General features: G+C 42.4%; 1 protein-coding gene across 3 annotated transcripts in view; it reads left to right on the top strand.

Annotated features, from left to right (window-relative positions):
* LOC127622731 (FERM domain-containing protein 4A-like) overlaps nt 1-25357 on the top strand; it is a 100467-nt gene that overhangs the window by 63452 nt on the left and 11658 nt on the right. For 2 of the 3 annotated variants that reach the window (XM_052096788.1, XM_052096786.1), the window contains exons 12-21: nt 3725-3801; nt 11184-11325; nt 13462-13603; nt 18589-18722; nt 19166-19288; nt 21033-21264; nt 21491-21547; nt 22671-22908; nt 23145-23300; nt 23452-24281. In XM_052096788.1, the coding sequence (XP_051952748.1) occupies nt 3725-3801; nt 11184-11325; nt 13462-13603; nt 18589-18722; nt 19166-19288; nt 21033-21264; nt 21491-21547; nt 22671-22908; nt 23145-23300; nt 23452-24281 (2131 nt within the window). The remainder of the gene's footprint in view (nt 1-3724; nt 3802-11183; nt 11326-13461; nt 13604-18588; nt 18723-19165; nt 19289-21032; nt 21265-21490; nt 21548-22670; nt 22909-23144; nt 23301-23451; nt 24282-25357) is intronic. The other variant, XM_052096787.1, reaches the window with a different exon arrangement.

Below are 25357 nucleotides of genomic sequence, written 5' to 3'. Positions count from 1 at the left end.
AAAAAAGCTTTTTTTTTTACAAAAACACAGTCTTGTACCTTTGTCTTTTTGTCTGAACCAAGATGGCTGGAAAAAGATGGCCGTCACTGTTGCGCTCTATAGACAGCAATGTAATGTTGCATTATAACATACATTGCTTTGGCCTAAATCTAAGGCTCGAGCTCAATGAAAAAAAGTATTTAGGGGCATGACTACTATATTCTATGTTTTATTCACTACTGAAAAGTTGTTTAAGATTGACTTTACGTATTTTGGTGCTTATTAAAGTATCAAGCCATTAGCTTAGCAACATGCTAACATCATTGTCACTGACGTGCGGTCTGGGTAGGCAAACTAGGCACTGCCTACCCTGCCAAAATTCAAAAATAAAATGTTTATTAAATAATAAACTTGTATTTATATTTTTACTTTTTATTATTGTGATTTTTTATATATGCAATATGTGTGTTATTCCAATTGTTTAGACGTTATGATGACAAATGTAGCAGTTACGCATAATCAACTAAAAACAAATGGTAGAATAAGCAGTGCTTTTACGGTCCATTCATTGCAGGCGACAAGCGGAAAACCCATGTTGCGCATGCGCGCCGATCCTGTATTCTTTAACATGTACGGCAAAAAGCACAAATCTGCTGTGCCTTTTGGCGTAAATATGTTATGCCCGTAATCATCTCCGTTACGTATCAGACATGGACCAATTAAAATCGAGATATTCCTGGACATTTGCGTAGCTAACGTCATTACACAACATCTAGCGTACATGCCTAATCCCCGCCAAAATCAAAATGACAGCACCGGCTGTAATCACGGAATTAAGACATTTTTCCAAGCTCGATTTTAATTCCAAATATGAGTTAATTGCACGAGGGAGGTCTACGCCAGCCTTAGATGGACTAGTACAGCAAAAGGGCCCAAAAATTATCCGATCATTTCAAACTGATTGGTATGTAAGAAAAGATTGGCTATGTGGCTGCAATGGCTTGTGTGTGTGTGCGTTAGAGAGAGAGAGAGAGAGAGAGAGAGACAGAGAGAGAATACACGATATACATCCTGATTTGTACATTTCTTGATATGCCGCGCTTGTGCGTAACGTTCACTGTTTACGCGCTTGTGTGTGTGTGTGTCTGTGTGTGAGAGAGAGAGAGAGAGAGAGAGAGAGAGAGAGTACACTATATACATCCTGATTTGTACATTTCTTGATATGCCGCGCTTGTGCGTAACGTTCACTGTTATTACGTATTTATTAGCTTAAACAATACATCAGGTAATCTGGCTTTCATAACTCAGTGCCTAGCCTCTTTAAGACATCACCGCACGTCACTGATCATTGTAGGCAATCACTCTTTGTGCTTCATGTGATCAGCGTTATTTTTGTAATGCCAAAGAATGGCCATTATTTGAAGTTCTGCCCATAAAGAGAGCTTTAAGTCTCACAAGTCAAGTTATGAGCTTCCATTTCAGTTAGGATGCTGCCTTAAAAGATAGCTGCCTATTTAGACAGCAAGGTAGCTCACTAAGTATTGAGACCCATCCATTGTGTGTCAGCTGTCATTACTGAAAAGAGAGGTGGTTTGGACACGGGCATGGCCAGTCACTGGACCTCATCATCATGGCTGTGATTCTTTGAAAACCCTTTGAAGTCCAGGACCGAGTTTAAACTGTTTTCAGAGATCAAGCCCATGATGTAGGGTATATCTGGCAGAGAGCAAGCACAAACACGAGGCCTAGATCACGGTTCAGCTGTCAGTGAGAAACGTGCTGGAACTAACCAGGAATCGGCACGTAAGCACATCACAGGGCACTTACTACGACTTAAAAGACAGCCTCTCGTGACTGCACGCCCCAAAATCACACACACTTTGAGTTAGTGATGCGAGCAGATTGTCTCAATCCACAACAAGAGCTGAAGCCCACTTCCATCTCACTGTGCCAAAAATACTCTGGTGTGGTTAATGCCCCATGCCTCATTAGCTCTTATAACAACAGAGTGTAAAGTATTTAGATGTCATGGAATTTTCCTCTCCTTTTTCCTTTAAGGAAAAGTGCAGAGAGAGATATAGAGAGAGAGATTGGTATCTTCATAATGAAAGTTGTTTTGAAAGTGTTGAGGTCGTGTGTGAGGTCATGTTTGTCTCATGAGAACTTCAAAGAGTCTCATAAACACCAATGTTAACTTGAACAGCAGCAACATCTCTTTGCTGTTTGGTGGCACTGTCTCTGTGATAGGGAAAGGAAGTGGAAGGAATTTAATGGTTTCCACTTGGGAAGCACTGATTCAAAATTGTGTGCCAATATCGATACTATTTGTAAATGGTCTGCACTTATATAGCGCCTTTTTAAGCCTTAGCGGTATTCAAAGGGCTTTATAATGCATCTCATTCACCCATTCACACGCATTCATACACCAATGGCGGCAGAGCTGCCATGTAAGGTGCTAGCCTGCCACTGGGAGCAACTTGGGGTTCGGTGTCTTGCCCAAGGACACTTCGGCATGTGGAGTCGTGTGGGCCGGGATTCGAACCACCAACCCTGCGATTAGTGGCCGAACCGCTCTACCAACTGAGCCACAGCCGCCCCATTTGTCTATGTCTCTAAGGTATATAGACCCTCAAGAAGGGTTAACGGAACAGAACATCATCGAAATCATTCATTTGCAACATTTGTATGAAATGGAAATTCCGAAATAGAACCATCAGTTGATTCCCAACCGTAGTGGTATATGTGGAAATAGTTCTGTGTGTGTAATTGTGTTCCTTCCCTCCGTTCTTCCTTCATCTGTCCATTGTTTTCCCAGGCTCCTAAAATTCTTGGGCTTTTCAAGCTAACCTCTCCTCCCTTTCCCTCTCCACTCTCATCCTTTCTCCATTTTTCCTTGTCCTTCATTTTCCTCCTTTTCCATATATCAAGGTTTTTGCCAAAGAACTCTTGTATACAAAGTCCTGTTAATGACTATTAACGGAGTAATGACGGACTTAATTGATAGTTTCGATCTTTTATATATCTTGGAGCGAGTGTATAGTGGTTCTCCCTGTTGTTTTATACTCCCTCTCAGTTTCTTTTTAGTTTCAGAGACCGCAGATCTGTACACTTTCCATTCGCTCTCCTTTGCATTTTCTTTGCGTCTGTTCAGCTGATGGCTCCAGGAGTCCAGTGTGTTTACCATAGACAACCATATGTGTGTTTGCTGGTGTGTAATGAGAACCAGAATCTGGTTTCTTGACTGAATGAGGGGGAAAGAGGTGGAGGGGTTACTACACCACACACACAAACACACGGTCATCACTATGAACTCTCCATTACCCCGCCCACACAGGAAGTGTGTGTCCCAAAGGAAGGAGAGGATGGGGAGGGGGGATGACTCCTCCCTACCCCCCTCTCTCTCCATCTCTCTCTCTCTCTGTGAGATTTGATTCAAACACTCTTACTCTTTCTACACACACACACACACAGAGGAGGACTCATTGTTCCCCTGTGCTTAAGGAGGTTTTTACACACAGAGTCAGCAGGACTTGAGTGTTGCTGAGATTCTCAAAAGTCCACAGAAAAGTCAAACACAACCCGACTAGGACTTGCGCTCTGGATTAAGGATTCTCTTCTTCTGTGGCTGCTCCTGTAGTTTTATGACCTGGATGGAGTTTGCAGTCTGAAGGCTTTGCAGAACCATCCCTGGAATGTTTGATTGAGGTTTTGGGAATGTTGTAAAAGTGTTCTCTCCTCTCCGCAGGTGTTCCAATGGAGACAGTTGGAGAATCTGTACTTCAGGGAGAAGAAGTTCTCAGTGGAAGTCCATGACCCGAGAAGGTAAGTCTATATTACAGACCGCTCACGCACACAGGTGTGTTTGAAAGACAGGTTTGCTTGGATGTCATGGAAGGTTGCATGTGGTTGAAAGATCTTAGCTGTTGGTTGTCTTTCTGTTATGGTTCCTTGTGTCTTTTCTTTTGGATTCCATAATATTATTCCACTGTGAAAATGTTGCATTTGGGAACGTTAGAAGTAAAAGTGGCAGAACTGACCAAAGAATGTAAAAGTTAATCTCGTCAGTGAAATTACTGTCCAATATACTTGTTGACAAAGGACTTTGTCAGCAGCGTTAATGAAGACATGGCGAGAAATATGCATAATGACAATAATGCAATGATTTTAATTAAAAAGTATGCTGAGGATTTCCCGCTTGCAGTTTAACCTTTTTTGTTTGTTTACTTTCTTATTTAGCACATTGTCATTAACTAAAATGTTGTTTTCATTGACTAAAATGATATGACATTTCAGTCCAAGGAAAACTTCACAAATCAGCACCAAATGCCGTTAAACTCTATGACGGTGTTTGCCGAAAAATGTATGCGCAGCGTAGTTCTAGCGGGAAGACTGGCAGCTGTATATCATCGCACCATTATCTGGGTAACTCCTAGCCAATCACATGTAAGCCATTGCTTTATAAGTCTGCTCACTATCACATTGCTGATTCAGTGTGCTAATACGGCAACTTCCTCCACCCCACCACCACCTGTTGAGTCCCGTCCTGCTCTGGTTTAGCCTCCTCGCCCTTGCCTCCTATTTCCGGCAGGATATGACAACAACTTCTTCAGACCACAAGACGGGGCTTACACCAAAGAGAGACATTACATTTCTGTTTTATAAATCATCAAATAAATGTCATCTTAAATTTCACTCAAGTCTGCGAGTCTTCCTGATAGAAATGACGTCTACAAGGCTGCGCCGGAAATGTAGGCTTTTTGTTTGAAAACATGGCGGGGTGTTGTTTTGTATCTGAACGTATGCAGTCGGTAATGTTGGTGATGTGTTACATTTTTGGGCAAATGTTGACATTTATCCAGTTGCTCGAGACTCAATGACAGTGTATGCGATGACTTCAAATAAGACTGATGAACTACAGTGAACAAAATGCTGTTGCTAGCATTCGAAGGCGGAGATGCTATCTGTGGCTGAAAAGGACAGTTTTCAACCTATATCACTACAAAGTGGTCTGTGCATTCCTGGGATGGATTACCGACCGGGCCATTGAGGCCAGTGCCCAGGGGCACTTGACTGCCCGGGGGGGGGGGGCCCTGGGCTTTAAGGTTGCATGATCCAGTTTGGCTATCCCCTTGCTCGAAAACCCATCAACAATGAAAACGAATAATTTTGGGCACATAAACCCACCCCCCCCCCCCCTTTTTATCGTACAACCGTATCGCTCACTGTTCCTTTAAGCTTTTGGCAAATTTCTTCATGCGCTCTAGTTTCACATCTGACATCTGTTTTACTTCCGATTTGCCGGTCAAAGCTTCCTGACCTTGTACGAACTGAAACCGGTAATCTAATGGCTCTGTTCACACATACCATCAATATGGACATTTATAGGTAATGATACAACTTTTCATTTAGGGAAGTAGTATTTTGTATTTGTGTTCCCGCTTGACCTCCAACCTGAAAATTGCTGTCAATTTTCTTGAAAAGTCTGTATGTGCTGAAATAGGCTACTGATTATGCAAGAGTGAGAACAAGTGGACACACATGCACCAATGGCTGGTTTGAACTAGGAAATATATCAAACTTTGACCAAATTTCCAGTAGAGAAACACTTTGGGGTAAATGTTACTAGTTGCCTCTGGATTGTCAGGAGTTGGCTTGTGTCCGCAAGCGCTCACTAAGCAAAGCCATTTGTTATTGGATAGAAATCTCTTACTTCCTGTGCCCTCTGGAGAGGAGGGTAGAAATCCTCCAGCTGTCTCTCTCTCTCTCTCTCTCTATCATGATTGGGATGTTTTGGGTTTAATCAGGTCCTCATGACATCATCAGTGCGTGCCGAGGGCTGGTTAGTCACTTTAGAAGAGCAGACACTGCCAAAAGCAGCAGCACATGCTGCCTCAGATGCTGACAGATAAACCGCCTCATTCACACTGTTCAAACAACCACCACGACAGCCCAGAAACGACGCGAACACGAAAGGAGTTCAAACAATGTAGGAGACCAGGGGAATAAAAGACATGAAAGAGAGCAAAACAGTTTAGGAAGATGAAACAATCTGTTTATTTTGCAGCGTGTGGGAATCTGATGTATTTTTGTTATTGTTACTTTCACTGTCATTCAATGAGAGTAATGGCGGATGCTTACACACACTCACTCAGAGTAATGGGGTTTTGATAAGAGTCAGAACACGAGGGTCTGCTGTTTATCTTAGTCCCAGTGGAAAGAGAGGAGTGGATGGAGGGTATTTACAGAGGCTTGGAGGTCTTTATAAAGCCCATCACAGGACAGATGGGAGGACACACACGTGTGCGAGCTCTGACCACAGTGTAAATGGCTTGTTTACGTATGTGGGCTACGCTGTGTGTGTGTGGTATGTTAACTGTCTGGATTGTTACGTATCTGCTAAGTTCACCAGTTCACGTTTCATATCTGCCGCTAAGTCATGGATTTGATTGTTTATCATCCTAAATTTGCTGTGTAAAGAAAGTTTGCTTTATACATCAAAGTAACTTTCGTTACAGCTATGTTGTTTATTGTTAAATGTCCAGATGTGCACATAAAAACAGCGTTTAAGAGCATAAATAAAGGTTATTTCGAAAACAGTAAAGCTGCGTACACACTGCCAGAGACTTTGTCGCTGCAGGTCGCCAGTGGCTGGCGGTGAAGTCGCTAGTGGGCGTTCCCACTACTGGTTGCCTAGTAACATTTATAAATGACATTCACGGATGTCATTCCATTGCTGTTGACAGCAAATCGCTTTTCTTGCCGCTAAAAGCAAACATTTTGGAGGGAAAAGACTAAATATAAATGGAATCAGTACATAAAATGCTTTATATCAAAGATGAGCGAGAAACAAGGCGTGCTCTTTGCCATAGCGGCTGTTTATCTGCGGCGAAAACGCAAACGCCGGTCTGTCTGGGTCCACAAAACCATTCAATCTCAGAGTCAGCATGGCTAGTACCACCGGCTGGTGCAAGAGCTGCGGCTGGATATACCATATCCATATCATAGAGCACTGGAAAATTGCTAACAGCAAGAATTAGCCTTTCATCCATCTTTCCGTTGCTGCAGGAGCTGAGAGAGAGAGAGAGAGAGAGAGAGAGAAGGATCACGTGAGCTCTCCCGTCTTCTCTCCTATTGGCTGTTGCTTCCGTTAGTCGCTCTTCATTTGAATAAAGTTGAACTTGTCTCAACTTTGTCACATCGCTGGACACGCCCACATCTAGTCGCCAACGGTCGCGACAGCTTGTGTCGCTGGAAGTCGCTGTGCTCTCATTGAAAATGAATGGGATGGAGTCGCTGTCGCGCGCGATGTCGCTGGCAGTGTGTACGCAGCTTAACGCACTAGACCAGCGCTACTCAACACTCGGCCCATGCTACGACAGGCCACTTCTGTTCAAATTAATTGGAACCAGAGTATGTGAGCGGGAGGAGCGGGAGCGGAGCGAGGGAGGAGTGGAGCGGCATGATTTTGCCTGGAGCAAGGAGCGGATTTTTAAAAAAATCTAAGCGTCATTGTTTTCTCTCGCTCCAAGAGCGCTCCAATAATGTTCCATCACGGGCAAAACACCCGTTAACGGACCATAATGCAATAATTCACCACGTGTTGAGCAGTGTTAAACACTATTGATATAACTGATATAACCAGAAAGAATGTGATAAAAAATACTAATTTAAAATCTAGCGGCACATGGTAATGTTCGACCTCCAGCGCGAAGGTTACTTTCGCGTTCTGTTTTCATGCTCCCTATTATTGAGGTAAAGATGGACTTATCTACATGCTTTTGTCTTGTCCCTTTATTCTTACGTCAACTGGCAATATATATATATATATATATACACATTTATCCCCTATGAAATATATTGAATAATCATATAATCATTCTAATCGAATGCATCTCAATCTTAACTGTATGCTATTATATCCTGCATATTAACTTTTAGCGACGCTAAACACCAACTGAACAAATCCACATGTTAATATTGCAGTTTGACTTTAATTGTTTGCCATCTAAATATATTTTAGTGCCATAGGCTAATTTATGCGTTATAAATTTGCAGATGAAGAAGCTCAGCAAATGCGAATAGAGGAAAAAAGTGTAGAACATTCTGAGAATGTTTTTGTTTTTTCGTTCACAGAATTATAGGGCATGGTCAATTAAAAGAAGTGCAATAATAGAAATAATTAGGCAATAATACATAGGACTAATAATGTTTTTTTTTAGGCAACTTATTAATTTGATTTAAGTTCATGTTTTGTTTTTGTTCTGGTAATTAATTTTTATTTTATTTTTTTCGTTTGTTAATTTATATTTTTAATTTAATTCAATGTTTATTAGTTTTTTGTTAACTTAATTTGTTTTAATTTAATCTTTTGTTTTTGTTCTGGTAATTTATATATTTTTTTTAATTTGGTATTTACATTTATATTTTTAATTTAATTTAATGTTTTGTTTTTTGATCTGGTAATTTATATATATATAAAATACTAATTTAAAATCTATATATATATATATATTTTTTTTTTTGGTAATTTATATTTTTAATTTAATTTAATTATTATTATTTTTTTGGTAACTTTATCATTTGATTTAATTTAATCTTTTGTTTTTGATCTGGTAATTTATTTTTTTTTTTTTCTTTTGGTAATTTATATTTTTAACTTAATTTTATGTTTTTGGTGTTTTTTTTGTTAATTTATTAATTTGTTTTAATTTAATCTTTTGTTTTTTGATCTGGTTTAGTTGGTTTAGTAATTTATATTTTTAATTTCATGTTTTTTTTTTGCATCTAGCATTTTATTTAATTGATCAAACCCAGAGAATGCTGATGATAAGTTTCAAAAGTAAGCTATAAAATGATTGAATTAAGTCTTGGGCTAATGTTAGTGTACTAATAAAGCACATAGTAGCTTTTCTTCTAGTATTGTGTATTTATGTTTCATTTAATACATCTTCTGCATGGAAGGTTGTGATATTAAAAAGCATACTGAAATAACTTTACATTGGAAAGGTAGTTAGGCGCTAATTGTGCCATGGAGCGAACACGGAGTGAGGAGCGGTTAATGGACTACGGAATGGAAACGGTAGAACGGAAGTCCCGCCTTGCAGGCAAAAAAGCCAATCACCTTTTAGACTTTACAAGCCAGAAAAATAGCTTTTTGAAAAATGCTCCGCAACGCATCGTGGCCGCATTATCACCTCGGGGTGTGTATTATTTTTCAGTAATTCAACGGTCCATTGTCAATTATTCATACATAACAAATAATAATACTACTAAATAATAAGAATCTATTTCACCTAGTCCCCAGTTCATTAGCCTCACTGTAGGCTGTTTACGGTTGCTACGAAATGTAGCAACTTGCCACAGTTATAACGAATTTAACGAGTTTTGGTTATCGGAGTGTGTATCAGTGTTTCCTGCATTGCCTTCCAGAATCCACCATAAAATAAATGATTTTGTTAAGAAATTGTATCGACGTTTTTTGTAATAATTATATTTAAATTAAAATATGTTGTTTTATTGTTTTTGACTAAATATATCATTTATTTATTTGTTTTTAAACTAATATTTTGATAATCGATTAATCGCGATTATTCGATTAATCGGATAAAAGTAATAATTGTTTTTCCTGTATTTTATTCAAATATGATTTTTTTTTTTAAACAGAAATGATAAAGGACGTAAGGATTTGGTTCGATTTACATTACTGAATTCATGATTCTATACTCTAACAAAACTTGAATACTGAACAAAGCCTGAATCATGAAAAGTTACGTTTTATTTTATTATTATTAATTTCAGTACATATGAAAACAGTTCTATTCATTACGTTCGCTGTCCTTTTCTGCATATCGCGCCACCATTTTGTGGCCCATTCGGCCCGTTACGGTTCTCCCAATGGCCAGTCCGCCCCTGATCGGCGTGCGTCGGCCCACCGGGAAAATGCCCGGTATGCCAGATTAAAAGTCCAGCTCTGTTACATGTATGCTTGTATACTGTCACTGATTACATACATATTAAGTATTTAAATTAATATGGTAGGCTTTAAAATACTATTGTCCCTGATTACATGTTTCTACAATATTCTTCTCAACAATATGTGTCAGGACCCTTAGCATTATTATACATTATATACAGTTTAATATAGTATAATAACCTTTAAACGCAATGCAGAGTCATTCTCGTGCTGTAAAGTCTCATCCTGGTGCTCAGTGTATTACATGTTCTCACACGATGAGAAATGATCTCATCAATAAAAGCTGCACAATTGATTACATTAATGTTACACAAGTTTAATCAAAGTGATGCTCCGGTTTGATTGACGTGGATGCGCTCGCTTGCTCAGTGAAGTTTAACAGAGACTTGGATGACTTGTTTTTCCCGCTTCAACTTGTCCGTTGATTTTCAAACGAGTTTCGTCATGCAACGCATTTTCACTGGGCTGTAAAGTGACGTCACTGACGGAGCTTCTCCGTGCTTGCCGCATATATCCAATTAAACGATAAATGAATTTATAACGATTCTATCGATTAGTTGTTGCAGTCCTAAAACTAATGTATATGTATATGTACAAATGGCTCAACCGTTTTACAAAAACAGACCTGATTCATGTGACGTCACTGTATGTCCGCTGTGCCCAATATTCCATATACCTTCATTGTGCTGCGCTGAGATGCGACAAAAACCATCTTCAGGAGTTAAAAGAAGCTCTTACATTCATACAGGTGGGATCATCAAAGACTGTTTTGAGACTTCTGAATGAGAGATGTTTACGGTGATGTACTGGTGGGCGTGTTCACTCGCGGTTGTAATCGGACATCTAGGCTGCGTCCGCGGTTGAATCGTGGATAAAATATCTTTATATGTCCGTGAAAGTTCAATTTTGTCATATTTGGGCTGTCTTCAGACCTGCACGAACGTTTCCTGTGACTTGGCGTGGCTCAAAAGCAACGTTTGATGTTCATATCGTCATTGTTTCCTCCCGCGGTTGGTCACAAATATGGCGGTTGAGGGGAAACGTGACGTCACTGAAACGGGTCAATTGGAAACACTGGTGTGTGTGTGTGTGTGTGTGTGTGTGTGTGTGTGTGTGTGTGTGTGTGTTTGCTATTTTACAATGCTTTAGAATTAATGTTGACATTTGTTTCTGCTCTGACACTCTTCTATAATTCAGTGCATATAAAGTCGGTTTGTGTTCGGTCCAACTGCAGGGCGTCGGTAACGCGGAGGACGTTTGGCCACAGTGGCATCGCCGTACACACCTGGTACGCCTGTCCCACCCTCATCAAGTCCATCTGGGCCATGGCCATCAGCCAGCACCAGTTCTACCTGGACCGAAAGCAGAGCAAGGTGTGTGTTTGTTTTTCCAGGGTTCCCGTGGATCCTTAAAAAGCCTGAAAATGTCTTAAATTCAGTTTTCCAAAATGTAAGGTAATAAAAAGTCTTAAATATCTTAAATGATAGCCTACAACAAAAGTCTTCATTTTTGATTTTAAGAGGTCTTCAATTTGGGAGCGGAAAGACAGGAATCATGATATGACCTAATGTGATGATCAAACTTAAAAAAAATAAATATATTTAATATAATTATTTAATAATAATGAAAGTGTGTTGTTCCCCAACATGCCAAGTGTACCTGGCAAACATTTTGAGTTGATAGTATGAAGGAATCAAAAGCTACAGCATTTGGAACGCAAGTGGCATTTGTTTACTCCGAGTGTCCAAAAACCCTCTCCAAGCAAGTATCCAGATGTTTTATTGAACATTAAAACAGAATAACTGACTATCACACCTGGGGTCGCGAGTTTGAATCCAGGGCGTGCTGAGTGACTCCAGCCAGGTCTCCTAAGCAACCAAATTGGCCCGGTTGCTAGGGAGGGTAGAGTCACATGGGGTAACCACCTCGTAGTTGCTATAATGTGGTTTGGTCTCGGCGGGGCGCGTGGTGAGATGTGCGTGGATGCCGCGGAGAATAGCGTGAAGCCTCCACGTGCACTATGTCTCCATGATAACACGCTCAAGTCACATGATAAGACGCTCGGATTGACGGTCTCAGACACAGAGGCAGCTGGGATTCACTCCACGCCATCTATCTATGTGCGAAGGATCATGTTTCTGTGAATCGATCCCAGAGAAACCATCGCTATAGAGATGCCATTAGCGATTAGCCATCATAGCTGTCATGACACTTTGAAGAATATTTCAGCATCTAAACATTATATTACTTTGAGTGTGGGCTTGTTTGATTCAGAAGTCATGATATGTCTAAATCATGTTTATTATCCATGTTGATTTCAATAATACTCACTGTAGTTTGGTCTCTTAGTGAAACAAATTTACACATTCAATTCTACTAGGCCTGTCGTGATTATTCAGTATCGTCTGATCACTGTTATTGGATCTAATTGTGGTTGTTTGAGATAACCGCATTTATTGTGCTCTTCTAATTCCAATCACATTTGAATGCGCAGATATGGGAATTTTAAATGAATATTTAAATGCCATCAATGTCGTTTGTGTGTCATTCAGTTGAACTCTGAGCATCACTGAGCCGCACCGCGGATGTCAACAAGATCAGCTCCTGTCCCGAAGAATGCATGAAGTGCTTCTCAAACACTCTGATTTGCACGCTGTCAGCAGAAGCTCACGGCAAACTCCCGCAAAAATATAAACAAACAAATAAACGTTGATAGTGAACGCAAATCGCTCCGGTTTCACTTTAATTTAACAATTGTGTAAGAGTAAATCTTCCTTGTCATAGCAGGTTCAGACACACCGTGTTAATGGCACACAATGACACAAAGGACGAGACGCACACTTACTTTATTTCTCTGGAGTGATAAAAGGATAAAACTAAATCCTTTAACCGTCTAGACTACCAACTTTCAGCAATCATCAGGGCTGCTTGAACACACACACACACCCACTCACTCACACACACTCGCACACTCATTCGCTCACTCACTCACACACACACACTCTTACACATAAACACACTCGCACACAAACACACACTAACACTCACACTTACACACACATGCACTCACACAAACTCACACACTTACACACTCACTCTTACGCACGCTCACACTTACACGCTCACACACACTCGCACACAAACACTCACACTAACACGCACTCACACACACACTCTTACACACACACGCACACACACTCACTCTCTCACACACACACTCGCACACTTACACACACACACTCATTCTCACACATGCACACGCACTCACACACGCACTCGCACACTAACACACAATCGCACTCACTTGCACACACACTCGCACTCACACACACACACTCTCTCGCACAAACACACTCACTCGCACACACACACACACACACACATAAATATCTGTGTCTGATTTTGCTCAAGGATTCTGTTACACTTATAAAAGCTGTGGAATTCTTGTCTCTTGGAAAATCCAGTCACATCATTCTCTCTCTCCAGCTCTGTGTCTCTTTCTTTCTCAGAGTAAGATCCATGCAGCGCGCAGTCTGAACGAGATAGCCATAGACCTGACCGAAACAGGAACCCTCAAGACATCCAAACTGGCCAACATGGGCAGCAAAGGCAAGATCATCAGCGGGAGCAGTGGGAGCCTGCTGTCCTCAGGTTAGAACGCACACAGATCGCAAAGCATTGTCAAGTTTATGTCCTATCATTTGTTAGAATCCAGTGTTCATCATCTGACCTGATGATGTCATAAAGTGCATGTGTTTGTTTGTATATGTGACTTTTCTGCGGGGTGAGAATGTGAACAGCTCTTCATGATGCTGGTTTTGGACTCTTGCCGTGGTGTCATTCATCAAACACACGGAGTGTGATCGGCAGAATTAAATGTGCTCATAGCTGGACTCCTCTGATGTCAGTCATATGATCTCCTCTTTCATCTTGGCCATTTGTCTTCAGCCTTTTAATCGCTGACCGCACATGTATGAGAACTACACTCTGATGAATTTGTTTGCTCTGGTCACAATGGAAGTCAATGGGGGCCAATTTTTGGAGGGTTTAAAGGCAGAAATGTGAAGCTTATAATTGAATAAAACCATTCTTCTGTTAAAACTCATGTATTATTTGAGATGTAAAGTTGTTTAAATCATCGTTTTTAGTCAATTTAGGTTTTTGGGGATTGTTGACATTACATCGTCATGGTAACGAATTTGTAAAATTGGCTATAACTTTGCACAGATGCGATTTAGTATGTGATTTTATAACACTAAAATCATATTAATGCACATATTGTTTATGTCTTGTGGCTGTACTTTTGAAACAGTGAGTATTTTAATGTTCAAAAATTGTCCTCCATTGACTTCCACTGTAATTGCCTCACTGGACTCCTTATTTTTTCTTTTTTTAAAAGAAAAGAAGGGATGAGTCAAAATAAATTTTTCTGGTAATCAATATTTTACCACAAATGCTGTCGATTGAGCCGGAATATTTTTTATAATTTTTTAATCATGATACCTGTTAATTGTAAGGTGTTACCAATAAAATATAATTAAAAATAATCATATTATCTAGAATAACATTCACTGTTGACTCGTGAACAATAAGACCAGAGATTTAATTATTAAAATGACAATTCCCTCAAAAAGGAAAACATTTACTCAATCATGTCGTTCCAAACACATTTACATTTATTCATTTGGCAGACGCTTTTATCCAAAGCGACTTACAAAAGAGGAAGAACATCAGCGAATCATCTTAGGGAGACAGTGGTACAAAAAGTGCCATACTACAAAGTTTCACTATCATCAGAATAGTATACAAAACAGATTTAAGTGCAACAAGAAATGTAAATTATTATTATTTTTTATTTTTTTTAAGTGACCGGTTAAGTGCTTTTGGAAAAGATGTGTTTTTAGCCGTTTTTTGAAGATAGAGAGTGAGTTAGCTTCCCGGATTGAGTTGGGAAGGTCATTCCACCACCGTGGTATGATGAAACTGAGAGTCCGGGAAAGTGTTTTGGTGCCTCTTTGTTTTGGTACGACAAGGCGACGTTCCTTAGCCGAGGCTTCTGGTGGGAACGTAGCTCTGCATAAATGTTTTTAGGTATGCTGGAGCAGACCCAGTGACTGTTTTGTATGCCAGCATCAGAGCCTTGAATTTAATACGTGCATCAACCGGCAGCCAGAGGAGAGAGACGAGGAGGGGTGTAACATGTGCTCTCTTAGGTTCATTAAAGACCAGACGTGCTGCTGCATTCTGGATCATTTGGAGAGGTCTAACTAGCACATGCAGGGAGTTCTGCAATGAGAGCGTTACAGTAGTCCAGTCTAGAGATGACATGTGACTGAACAAGACATGTGTGGCATGTACAGAGAGGAAGGGTCTTCCTGATATTGTAGAGTGTAAACCTACATGATCTTGCAGTCTTTGAGATGTGGTCTGTGAAATTTAGCTCCTCATCAACACCTTTTACTTTTTTGTTTTCTTAGGCCACATCTGCATTTATCAGGAGGCATTTGAAAGCGGCGTTTTCGTTTTCATCTACACAGCCTTTAAGTGTTTTCCAGAAGTTGCTCATCCTCACTGAAACATGAAAATGTGTAATCACCTGCTCATGCGGAAAATCGCCATTCCATGTATGTCTGAAACGCAATTGTGGTCTGTCACTAAACACCGATTCCGAGAAAACTTCCAGTCGTCTTTGAATGAATGCAACGTGAAGGTTGTACAAAGTAACATTCATCTTTAAAAGAGATGAAGACATTCATCTCCTGGGTAGCTCAGCGATTATTGATGCTGACTATCCCCCCTGGAGTTCGCTAGTTTGAATCCAGGGCGTGCCGAGGTCTCCTAAGCAACCAAATCGGCCCGGTTGCTAGGGAGGGTAGAGTCACATGGGGTTTGCTCTCGGTGGGGCGTGTGGTGAGTTGTGCGTGGATGCAGCGGAGAATAGTGCAAAGCCTCCTAGGTCTCCATGGTAACATGCTCAACAAACCACGTGATAAGATGCGCAGATTGACTGTCTCAGACGCGGAGGCAGCTGAGATTCATCCTCCGCCACCATGAGAACTTGGAGTGCATTAGGAATTGGGCATTCCAAATTGGGAAGAAAATGGGAGAAAAAACTCCTATCAACACTGATATCAGACACAACTGTACCGCTATAACACGGACCATCAGCTTGATTGTTTTGGTTTAATGTATCACATGACTGCATCACATGACAGCAAATACGTCATCGTTTTCAGATATATCCATTTTCCCAGTCCGCGCTACAATGCCAAGACGGTGTTTTGTTTCCGATTGATTCATTGCTGGGAGAGCGTTTTTCGAAAAGCCTAGTTTTTGCTGACAAAAACGCCACCTCGGTGTGGACGGAAGGCAAAAATGATGAGATGCGCTTTAAACGAATACGTATTAGTGTGGACGTGGCCAGAATATTCTCTAAGTCACCATTCACTTTGATTTGCATCTTTTTTTTTCCTCCATACACTGAAAGTGAATGGTGACTGAGGCTAACGTTCTGCCTAACATCTCGTGTTTGCGTTAAACATAATAAAGTCAGTGATACAAGTTAGAACAATATGAGGGTAAGTAAATGATGATAGAAATTACGTTTTTTTGGTGAACTGTCCCTTTATATAAGTAAATGGATTTCAAGTTGTCTCCACTTTTATGAGCATTTATGAGCATGTTTGTTTATTCAGATTTAACACTTCTGAATGCATGCATTGCTATAAATGCACTACAGTTAAACACACAGGCCAAGTGTGTGTGTGTGTGTGCTGCTCTGTTAAGCCCTCTGATGCTTTAGTCCTGCTATCCTTCAACCTGTTCCATCCTCCCGATGCAGGGGACCTCCTTCACTCTATATTTAGTGCCTGGAAGGATAGTGAGATTCAGAGAGGGGCTCTGCAAAACAATGTCCCTCTGTCCCAGCGACAGAATTGTGCACTGTGTGCATCATGCGGCGTGGGACCTTTCTTAAACACACATGTGGTAGTTTTGCTTGATAGGTTCACTGAAGGACAGTTCTGCTCCACTTGAGTTCCCATGAACCCCACCCTGAGACACTCGGAGACAATTTTGTTCAGATTCCCTTTGCTGGATGTTTTCCACAGGAACAATATGACTCGGTTTATTTGGCAAGTCAGCAGATCCAAACCTGACGGAGCGGAAAAGCTCTTTGTAGCTAAATTCTCCCTCTTTCACACACACATACACGTGAGCTAGGAGACTTTACACTCTCTGATTGACTTGTGTGTTCGGGGTGATTCTGGAGGGACCTCACAGTCCTAGTAGGGCCCATTTAAGGGGCTCACCTACCCACTGTTTGGAATGTAAACTCAAATGTCAAATGAAAGCAACCAAATTATCCCGGTTGCTAGGGAGGGTAGAGTCACATGGGGTAACATCCCTGTGGTCGCTATAATGTGTTTAGCGCTCTTAGTGGCGCGCGTGGATGCCGTGGAGAATAGCGTGAAGCCTCCACATGCACTACGTCTCCATGGTAACGTGCTCAACTCGTCCTCCGCCACCCGGATTGAGGCGAGTCACTACGCCACCATGAGGACTTGGAGCACATTGGGAATTGGGCTTTACAAATTGGGGAGAAAAGGCATTGATGAGACAATATTGGCCTTCAGTCCACAGCAATCCTTTAAGCAGTTGAAATAGAAAAGCCCTTATTATAAATCTATTTTGGACTGATTGACTAAGGAGGCGTCAATGTACACTTGCGTCAGACGTACACATTTGGAGCATCTCACTTCGGTTGCGTCGCATCTACTGATCATCATACCGTTTTTAGGACGCTGTGTCAAGTTAAACGTATTTTGAAACGCAAGAATGAGACTCCTCTTGTGCCGTCAGCTGTGGTTGTGTCTAGAAGGTAACCGTCTCGCGCCAGGGTTCGCATGCATTGGCGCCGCTAGCGCCATCAAATTAACTTCATGTTGACATGCAAGTGTTGCAAGTTCCAGTTCATATTTTTAAAATCAAAAGCAGAATCATATATGTAGTGCATTCGATTTACAGGGACAGAAAAGTTGGCAAACACACTCTGACATGTCAGGCTTGGTGATGTGTAGTCCCGTTCACTCTCTATTACTCCTGACCCTTCACTTATTCCCTAAAATATCCCCCCTCACAAACAGACATACTAGACAAATCACATTCCTCAGCAAGCATTCCTCTGAAAAGATACCAAATGGTCCCAAAGGTATCGTTTACTCAGCTTCATGTTGTTCCAAACCACACACATGCACTCGCAGGCACACACACTTCATATTCTGATCCACATATTCCAATGTATCCCTGTTGGGACCCTTTGTTCAATTCAGTCCAGAAACGCACACACACACACACTCTGCCCCTTTCAGGGCATCGGAAGAGGTGAAGCACACACCCTCTTACTAAATGAGAAGGTCAATCTAATTGTTTAGATGAAGTCTGGAGCTGTTGATGCTGGTTTGCCCTTTAAATGTTTCTGATCTTTGACCACTTGGTCACACACACACGTATGTGTGCCTATTTGGTTTGTATGTTACAAATGTTATGTGTGGATCTGACTAACCGTGTGTGTGTGTGTGTGTGTGTGTGTGTGTGTGTGTGTGTGTGTGTGTGTGTGTGTGTGTGTGTGTGTGTAGGCTCTCAGGAGTCAGACAGCTCTCAGAACGCTAAGAAGGACATGTTGGCGGCTCTGAGGGCCAGACAGGAAGCTCTGGAGGAGACGCTCAGACTGAGAATTGAGGAACTGAAGAACTTCTGCATCAGAGAAGCGGTGAGGATCGAAACCTTTGTACAACATCAGCATAACATAAACCCTGCTAAAAAGATCAGCTATGCCAGTCACTAGCTTATGTTATCTTTTGGTTGCTGGTGTCTACACCAGGCCTTTAAATTATCTTTACAAGCTTCATCAGAAAGTTCTTCCCCAGCTAGGTTCAGCTGGACCAGCACTAAATGGCATAAATCAGCCTAGACCATCATGGGTTTTGGACGCTGGTTAAGCTGGTATTTTTATTAAGGGAACTGTCTGTTGTCTACATAGGCAGCTACCTTCTAAGACAGCATCCTAATGTCTAAAAATGTCGCCTAGGTAGACTGCTCACTAGAACAGAGCTACTGAGAGTCTTAATATCATGCTCGCCTGTATGTATAAACAAATACACACACACAAAACACGTTTAGTACGAGGGTAAAGGAGTGTTTTGTGTTTTTCAGGAGCTGACCGGAAAGCTTCCTAAAGAATATCCTCTGGACCCTGGGGAGGAGCCGCCCACCGTCAGACGCAAAATCGGCACAGCCTTCAAACTGGACGAGCAGAAGATCCTGCCCAAGGGAGAGGTCAGTGACCCCTGTTGACTGTAGGGATGGTTGTCATGGTCAGGAGTTATTACGTGAACTCTGGCTCTGCTCGAGTGGTCGTCATGTTTTTAGTCTCATTTAAAGTTCACATTTCTGAACCGCTGATCACCATAAGTTTTTCATCATAAACTGCCCTTTAGACCCAAATCAGACTTCCCTGGCATGATCAGAGGAAGTAGCGATAGTGCTGTGTGTGTGTGCGTGTGTGTGTTGAGTTCAGTTGCAGCCAAAAGAGCCGAATTACAAAACACAGAAAAAGAGCTGTGTCTGTTTGTGTATGCGTGCGCGTCTGTTTGTGTGCGCGTCTGTTTGTGTGTTTTTGCGTGTGTGTTTGTTTGTTTGTGTGGGGTGTGTGTGTGTGTATCTGTTTGTGGTGTGTGTTTTTGCATGGGTGTGTGTGTGTGTGTGTGTTTGTTTGTTTGTGCGTGCGTGCGTGCGTGCGTGTGTTTTTTTGCGTGTTTGTGTGTTTGTATCTGTTTGTGGTGTGTGTGTTTTTGCGTGTTTGTCTGTTTGTGGTGTGTGTGTGCATGTGTGTATCTGTTTGTGGTGTGTGTGTGTGTGTGTGTGTTTTTTTTGCGTGTTTGTTTGTGTGTGTGTGTGGTTTTTTTGCGTGTTTGTTTGTGGGTGTGCGTGTGTCTGTCTGTTTGTTTCTGTGTGCGTGCACGTGTGTGTATCTGTTTGTCGTGTGTGTGTGTTTTTTTGCGTGTTTGTTTGTGTGTGTGTGTGTGTTTGTTTGATTGTGTGGGTGTGCATGTGTCTGCATGTGTTTGTTTGTTTGTGTGGGTGTGCGTGTGTCTGTCTGTTTGTTTCTGTGTGTCTGTGTGTGCGTGCACGTGTGTGTATCTGTTTGTCATGTGTGTGTGTTTTTTTGCGTGTTTGTTTGTGTGTGTGTGTGTGTTTGTTTGATTGTGTGTGTGTGTGTTTGTTTGATTGTGTGGGTGTGCATGTGTCTGCATGTGTTTGTTTGTTTGTGTGGGTGTGCGTGTGTCTGTCTGTTTGTTTCTGTGTGTCTGTGTGTGCGTGCACGTGTGTGTATCTGTTTGTGGTGTGTGTGTGTTTTTTTGCGTGTTTGTTTGTGTGTGTGTGTGTGTTTGTTTGATTGTGTGGGTGTGCATGTGTCTGTATGTGTTTGTTTCTGTTTGTGGTGTGTGTGTGTGTGTGTGTGTGTGTGTGTCTGTTTGTGTGTCTGGTTGTGTGTGTGTGTGTGTGGTTTGTTTGTGTGGGTGTGCGTGTGTCTGTGTGTGTGTGTGCGTGTGTGTCTGGTTGTGTGTGTGGTTTGTTTGTGTGGGTGTGCGTGTGTCTGTGTGTGTGTGGAATTATATTTAGGTTATAAATGGTAATTACAAGGGTATAATGCTATAAATGTGGTTTATTTAAATGTATTATGCTATAAAAAACATTGTGAGGGTTTAGGGGATAGAATCTATAGATTGTGAAGTATAAAAAGGTAGATTATGAATAGGTAGAATCCTCATAAAACATGAGAGAGAGAGATTTATCCAAGCCGTTGACATGCGGTTAAAGTGTTGAGTTTGTGTGTTTATATATGATGGATAAATATTGATTTTGAGTGATTAATTTTAACCATTGATAAGAGGTCACAATATCTTCGATGTCTCCGTGTGTGTGAGAATTTGATGAGACATCTTGGCGCCCTCGCCTGTCTTGTCTTTCTGATATAGTGTGTGTTGACAGTCTTATTTTACTTTGTTGTGCTCTTCAGGAAGAGGAACTGGAGCGTTTGGAGCGGGAATTTGCAATCCAGTCTCAGATAACGGAGGCAGCACGGCGGTTAGCATCAGACCCTCACATCAGCAGCAAGAAGCTGAAGAAGCAGAGGAAGACGTCTTATCTAAACGCTCTGAAGAAACTTCAAGACATCGAGAACGGCATCAATGAGCACCGCGTTCGCTCCGGGAAGAAACCCACACAACGTGCCTCTCTCATCATAGAGGGTGAGGAATCACTCTAATCATTTGCAGAGCTCCTGTGAGTTCATTATGTGTTTCCTCTGTAAAGTCTTTCATGCTGAGAGCAGGAGTTGTCTGACCTCCCACAAGACCTATAAAACACAGTGCAAACATGTGTTACCTCTACAGCAATTCATTTAACACAGTCATGTGGTCGTACACACGTCTGTGCATGATGTTGAAGAGTTTCTTAGTGTCTTTTGTTCCACAGAAGCGAATATCGGCTCAGAGGACAGCTCACTCTCTGACGGCCTGGTGCTGGATGATGGTGAGTTTGTACAAGCTTGCACAATTAACACACACATTTAACTTACTATAGAGCTGTTCAGCCGTGACAAATTCTTTTAAAGCTACCATTATAAAACCCGTAGTATTATCCCGAGGGAACCCATGGCGAATTCTGTTACAGGGTTTTGGACTTCAACCTGAACTGCTACTTGCATCATATGTAAATAAGGCATAACGCAACAAAGCAACTAACTATAAAAGCTATAAAAATATCGTTTTTATAGTCTGAACAGGACAAAAACACATGCAATCTGGTTTTTACGTGCCTGATCCAAACCACATCCATAGGTGATTTTTGTTAATGCGTCTTATGGTGCGTTCACATACAACGCAATGGAAATATTTGCAGCGCGAGTTTGACCGCTTCAACCAAATTTCACGCTATGCGACTAATTATGTCTTTGATTAGCCAGTGGCTGGTAGACTTTCAGATTTCACTCACCATTGACTGATTGGTATAGTGGCTTAGACGTTTAACACGGAGACCCTTTCGCTGTGTGTAAAAGTTTGGTTTGACTTGTTCTGTGTGTCCAAAGACAAGATCCACGTAATCCATTTGTCATTGAATAAATCTCTTTTAATGCCCTTTCTGGGTTTTTTTTGTCAGTTGGTGTTTAAAAACAACAACAAAATAAACTAAATAAATAACAGTAAAGGCACCGTGCATGTCCTCTCTTGTATATATGCGCTCACTGTATGATGCCAGTTTTCTTAAAGAGACAGGACCGATTTTGCATTCGTTGTCAATGTAAATACTTACATTATGTAAGTCAATGATAAACATGTAACGAGCAGCATAATATATGCAATTTTAATACATTTTTGTTGGAATAATTTCAGTAGTAAATGTTTCGAAAGTGTCTTATTTGCATTTTTATATTCATGGGTGCTGACACATTTTTTCAAAAGCTTAAATGTGACATTTTTTTGTGACCAAAAACTATTTTTAAAGCATTTTCATTATATTAAAAAAAAAACATTCAACAACTCTGTCTCCCAAAGTATAGCTAGGTCAATAATACACACATATACACCAGCCTAACATCCAGTCATGTATACATCTATACCTTAAACTTCACTTCCTCTCCCTCTCTGTTCTCTAGATGACCCCCAGATGACAGGAACCCCCACGTTCTCGCCGGCTGCCTCCCCACATAAAGGCCTCCCGCCCCGACCCCCCACCCACAGCCGGCCTCCTCCCCCGCAGTCCCTGGACGGACTGCGACACCTGCACTACCAGCGCAGCGACTATGATAAGTCTCCCATTAAACCGCGCATGTGGAGCGAAAGCTCATTAGACGAACCCTATGAACGGGTGAAGAAACGTTCCTCCCACTCCAGGTACGGACGAATCGGCAACCACTTCTCCTGCACTGTTAAAGCATGAGTAGGCACATGGCATAAGGCCTATACACAATGAACATGATTCAAACACGTCAATGCCAGCCCAATGGAACCTGTCACACAAAGTGCGCAAATCTGCCCTGCAACAAAATGCAACATACATGTTTTTGCGTGTGAATCTGCCTTATTCATCCTAATTAGATGACCAGTTTATTATTCTCTTCTTTCTGCAGTAGTCACAGGCGGTTCCCCAGCACAGGCAGCTGTGAAGCAGGTGGGAGTAACTCTCTTCAGAACAGCCCTGTGCGCTCCCTCCCTCACTGGAACAGCCAATCCAGCATGCCCTCCACTCCTGACCTGAGAACACGGAGCTACGTCCACTCGGCCAGGTGCTGCCACACACACACACACACTCTCATTCTCTAGCATCCTCTGTTGTCAACATGCCAACATAATCTATTATTTTAGTATCTGTTTGCCCACTTATAAGGAATGTTGCGGGTTCAATGCACGTTAATTATGTTTTCTTCTCTTTCTCAGTCTAACTCAGCCCTTCCGTGGGCGAAGTTCCAGTCTGGAATCTCAGGGGAAGCTGCTCTCCTTGGAGGCGGACACCGAAACAGGACTTAGCCCTGACCTCTTCCTGTCAGGTCCACAGAGGACAGGAAGTAATGGCTCGATGGTCCCTGACGACTGCTCGTCGTGCACCAGCCACTCCAGCTCGGAACATTACTACCCCTCGTCCACCTCCAACCCCAACTACTGCACACTAGCCGAGGACTCGCCCTCTAAAGCCCGGCAGCGCCAGCGGCAACGGCACAAATCCGCCGGGCACCTGGGTGCTTCCAACTCTGGCAGCATGCCCAATCTGGCGGCCCGCAACGGAGGCACTCACGGAAGCGTGTGCGGCAGTCACCAGGGCGTGTACCTCCACAGTCAAAGCCAGCCCTCATCGCAGTACCGAATCAAAGAGTACCCGCTTTACACAGAGGGCAGCAGCCCCAACGCTGTGGTGGTCCGCAGCCTGGAGAATGACCAGGAGGGGCACTACAGCGTCAAGGCGCAGTTTAAGACCTCCAACTCCTACACAGCCGGGGGCCTTTATAAGGAAGGGTGGGGCTCCGGAGAGGATGGGGAAGTGGGCGGGGGCAGCGGGAAGTTGACGCCTTCTCGTTCACAGATTGTGAGGACTCCATCTCTGGGCAGGGAGGGGGGAGGAGGGGGGCGGGCAGCGGTGTCAGAGGAACTGAGATGCTGGTATCAGCGCTCGTCTGGATCACTGAAGGAGCACAGAAGCATCACGCACACAAGCTCTAATGCATCAGATGGACGTGGGGGACGGATAGGAACACTAGGAAAGGAGTCACCAGGTCAGCAGGTTACACAAATATGCAATGTACACAAAAAACAAAAGGTGACTTAGACATAAAGGGATTTACAATTTAGAGGCGTTATTTTAGAACTCAACATCATGATTCATAACTGGTAACATCATACAACTCTTAAAGGAGTAAAAAAAAAACTACTAACAATTTATGCCAAATTATGTCGTAATTTAATGTTTTAAACTTATTTCTAACAGTCAAATATTGCGTACAGTCCCAGTACGCTTAACAAATTTGTCTGGCTTTCACAAAATGAGCAGCGAGTGCTGTTCTCTCCTATGTGAAACCAGTCCTGCCCGACTGGCTTCGAGCGGGATTCGAACCGGTGTCTCCGGCATGGGAGGTGGGTGCACTAACGAGGAGGCTAAAGGCTACAGCTCCTAGTGTCAGTCGCTAGTGCGCCTCTTGAGGCCAGGGGAGTGAGGTTTACACATACCGCACAGCTATAACACACCAGCTGGCTCCCGTTACACTACTCCCATCCGGGTCACGGCACCACTGCAACCGGACCCGCTCCGAGTGGGATTCACACCGGCATCTCTGGTATGGGAGGCAGGTGTGCTAACGAGGAGGCTAATTGCTACAGCCCCTCGTGTCAGTCGCTAGTGACATCTTGAGGCCAGGGGAGTGAGGTTTACACATACCACACAACTATAACGCACCGGCTGGCTCCCGTTACATTACTCCCCTTAACCTCACTCCCATCCGGGTCACGGCACCACTGCAACCGAACCTGCTCAACCAGCTCAGAGCGGGATTCAAAACAGCGCCTCCGGTATGCGAGGCGGGTGCACTAATATGGAGGCTGAAGGCTACAGCCCCTAGTGTCAGACGCTAGTGCAGCTCTTGAGGTCAGGGGAGCGAGCTTTACAAATACCGCACAGCTATAACACACCGGCTGGCTCCCGTTACACATGGTCACACTTCAACATGGTCATAATATTTGCAGTTTGAAATTCAGATTTCTTTTAGTATACATCAGTGGTGCAATGGCTTAACGTGCACCTAATGTTGTATTTTCTTCTTTGTGAATTATGAGTTAAAGGAATATTCTGGGTTCA

Source organism: Xyrauchen texanus, chromosome 29 (genome assembly GCF_025860055.1).
Source record: "Xyrauchen texanus isolate HMW12.3.18 chromosome 29, RBS_HiC_50CHRs, whole genome shotgun sequence".
Taxonomy (NCBI): Eukaryota; Metazoa; Chordata; class Actinopteri; order Cypriniformes; family Catostomidae; genus Xyrauchen; species Xyrauchen texanus.
The sequence above is the reverse complement of the archived record's forward strand: the minus strand, read 5'-3'. Positions and strand labels throughout refer to the sequence as shown.